The following is a 1,404-nucleotide window of genomic DNA, read 5'->3' as shown; positions in this document are numbered from 1 at the left end:
TTTTGTTTTTGTTTTTTTTCGTTATATTTTTCTCTTTCGTTCGAACACTGTTCTCGTGATTAGATTACGATAGTTTTTCTTTGTCGTCTAACAGAGAAAAAACAAGTAATCGATTTTTCTTTATTAAAAAATACCATCAATTTCACATCGATAAAGTTAAAAATACGCTTATCAAAACGGACTCAAAATCTTTGCGCTGTTTGTTTCCGTGGTTGAAAGGATAATAATAATCTATGTTCTATTCGTGCTACTTTATTGCAGTAAGGAAGCGACGTGATGCCAGTTGTAGTAATAGTGTTGACAGTAGCCAGAGCTGTGGGTGATAGTAACAATAGTAGCGATAGTAATAAAAGTGGTAGCTGTCAAAGTAGCAACTGTGATAGTATTAGAAACAGGAATAACAGCACTTTTTTGGGGGGTCAATTCGGAAAAGGCCTCAGAAAGTCGGAGACAGTATTGGTGAGGAAGAATTGACAGACTAGAAATAACCAAGTTTGAGAGTAGCAGAATCGTTTACTTATCCTAAATGCAAATAAGCACAAAATGTTTGCATATGAATCATATTAAATAAACTATCTTGCAAAGGAAATTATTAAATAATACATTTATGGCAAAAAAAAAAAAAGAGCAGTGGTAAATCGGTATAGATGAAGCAGTCCTTGGAAATTACCAACGACAAATAATGTTTTTACATCCATACGCTCATGGTATGGGTAATATCGTCAACAGAGTGCCACGGGCATTGTAGGAATGTCATTACCTCTTTATTAACTGGTGTTATTGTTGAACATATTTTACACAAACGAAAAGCTAGTTTTGTCTGTTGGCATGATTTTTTTTTTTTTTTTTTTCGTCGTCTTGTTTCCACTACGGTCTTCAGTCTTCCAATCCGTGAAAGGAGGTGCGTAGCCGCATTCAAATAATGAATGAAATCGACTCGCGGAAAGTGCCAGTTGACATTGTTGACTGACAGAATTATAGGTAAATGATATATTCTTTTTATTTGTGTGAAAGTTACATAAGCTAGTCATGAACAGTCTTCGTTTTCGTCGTTGTTCCTGCTGCTGTTGTGCTTGTCGCTACACTATCCTTCTTGATCTGTCTATAGGCAGGTTTACAAGGCTTCTTTATTCGCTAATGAAACGCCAGACGCGAGCGGTTAAGTTGAACATGTTTAACTTTATGGGAGCGTCTAACAGACGCTGCAAATTCATGATTTTAGTCGCTAGCGAATTAAGACGCTTGTCCAAAGCGAATAAAAGCAGCGCCGTGTAAACGACGCCTAAAGATCATGTTAAATTTACCTGCTAAAGAACAGCGAGTTCAGGCTTGAGTACAATATTTATTTCGGAACAAATATGCAAGAATGATCATCAAGTATATGATAGTGGCAAGAACAAATCA

At 36.1% G+C, this 1,404-nt stretch overlaps 1 protein-coding gene across 1 annotated transcript in view; it reads right to left on the bottom strand.

Moving 5' to 3' along the window:
- Positions 1 to 236: 236 nt before the first annotated feature.
- LOC143032330 (uncharacterized) overlaps positions 237 to 1,404 on the bottom strand; it is a 57,390-nt gene continuing 56,222 nt past the window's right edge. Inside the window, exon 7 of the mRNA XM_076196883.1 lies at positions 237 to 313. Coding sequence (XP_076052998.1) covers positions 253 to 313 — 61 coding nt within the window. The 3' untranslated portion in view covers positions 237 to 252. The remainder of the gene's footprint in view (positions 314 to 1,404) is intronic.

Source organism: Oratosquilla oratoria, chromosome 13, assembly GCF_046742065.1.
Source record: "Oratosquilla oratoria isolate Oo_2021 chromosome 13, ASM4674206v1, whole genome shotgun sequence".
Taxonomy (NCBI): domain Eukaryota; kingdom Metazoa; phylum Arthropoda; class Malacostraca; order Stomatopoda; family Squillidae; genus Oratosquilla; species Oratosquilla oratoria.
This window is presented reverse-complemented; position numbering and strand designations above follow the sequence as displayed.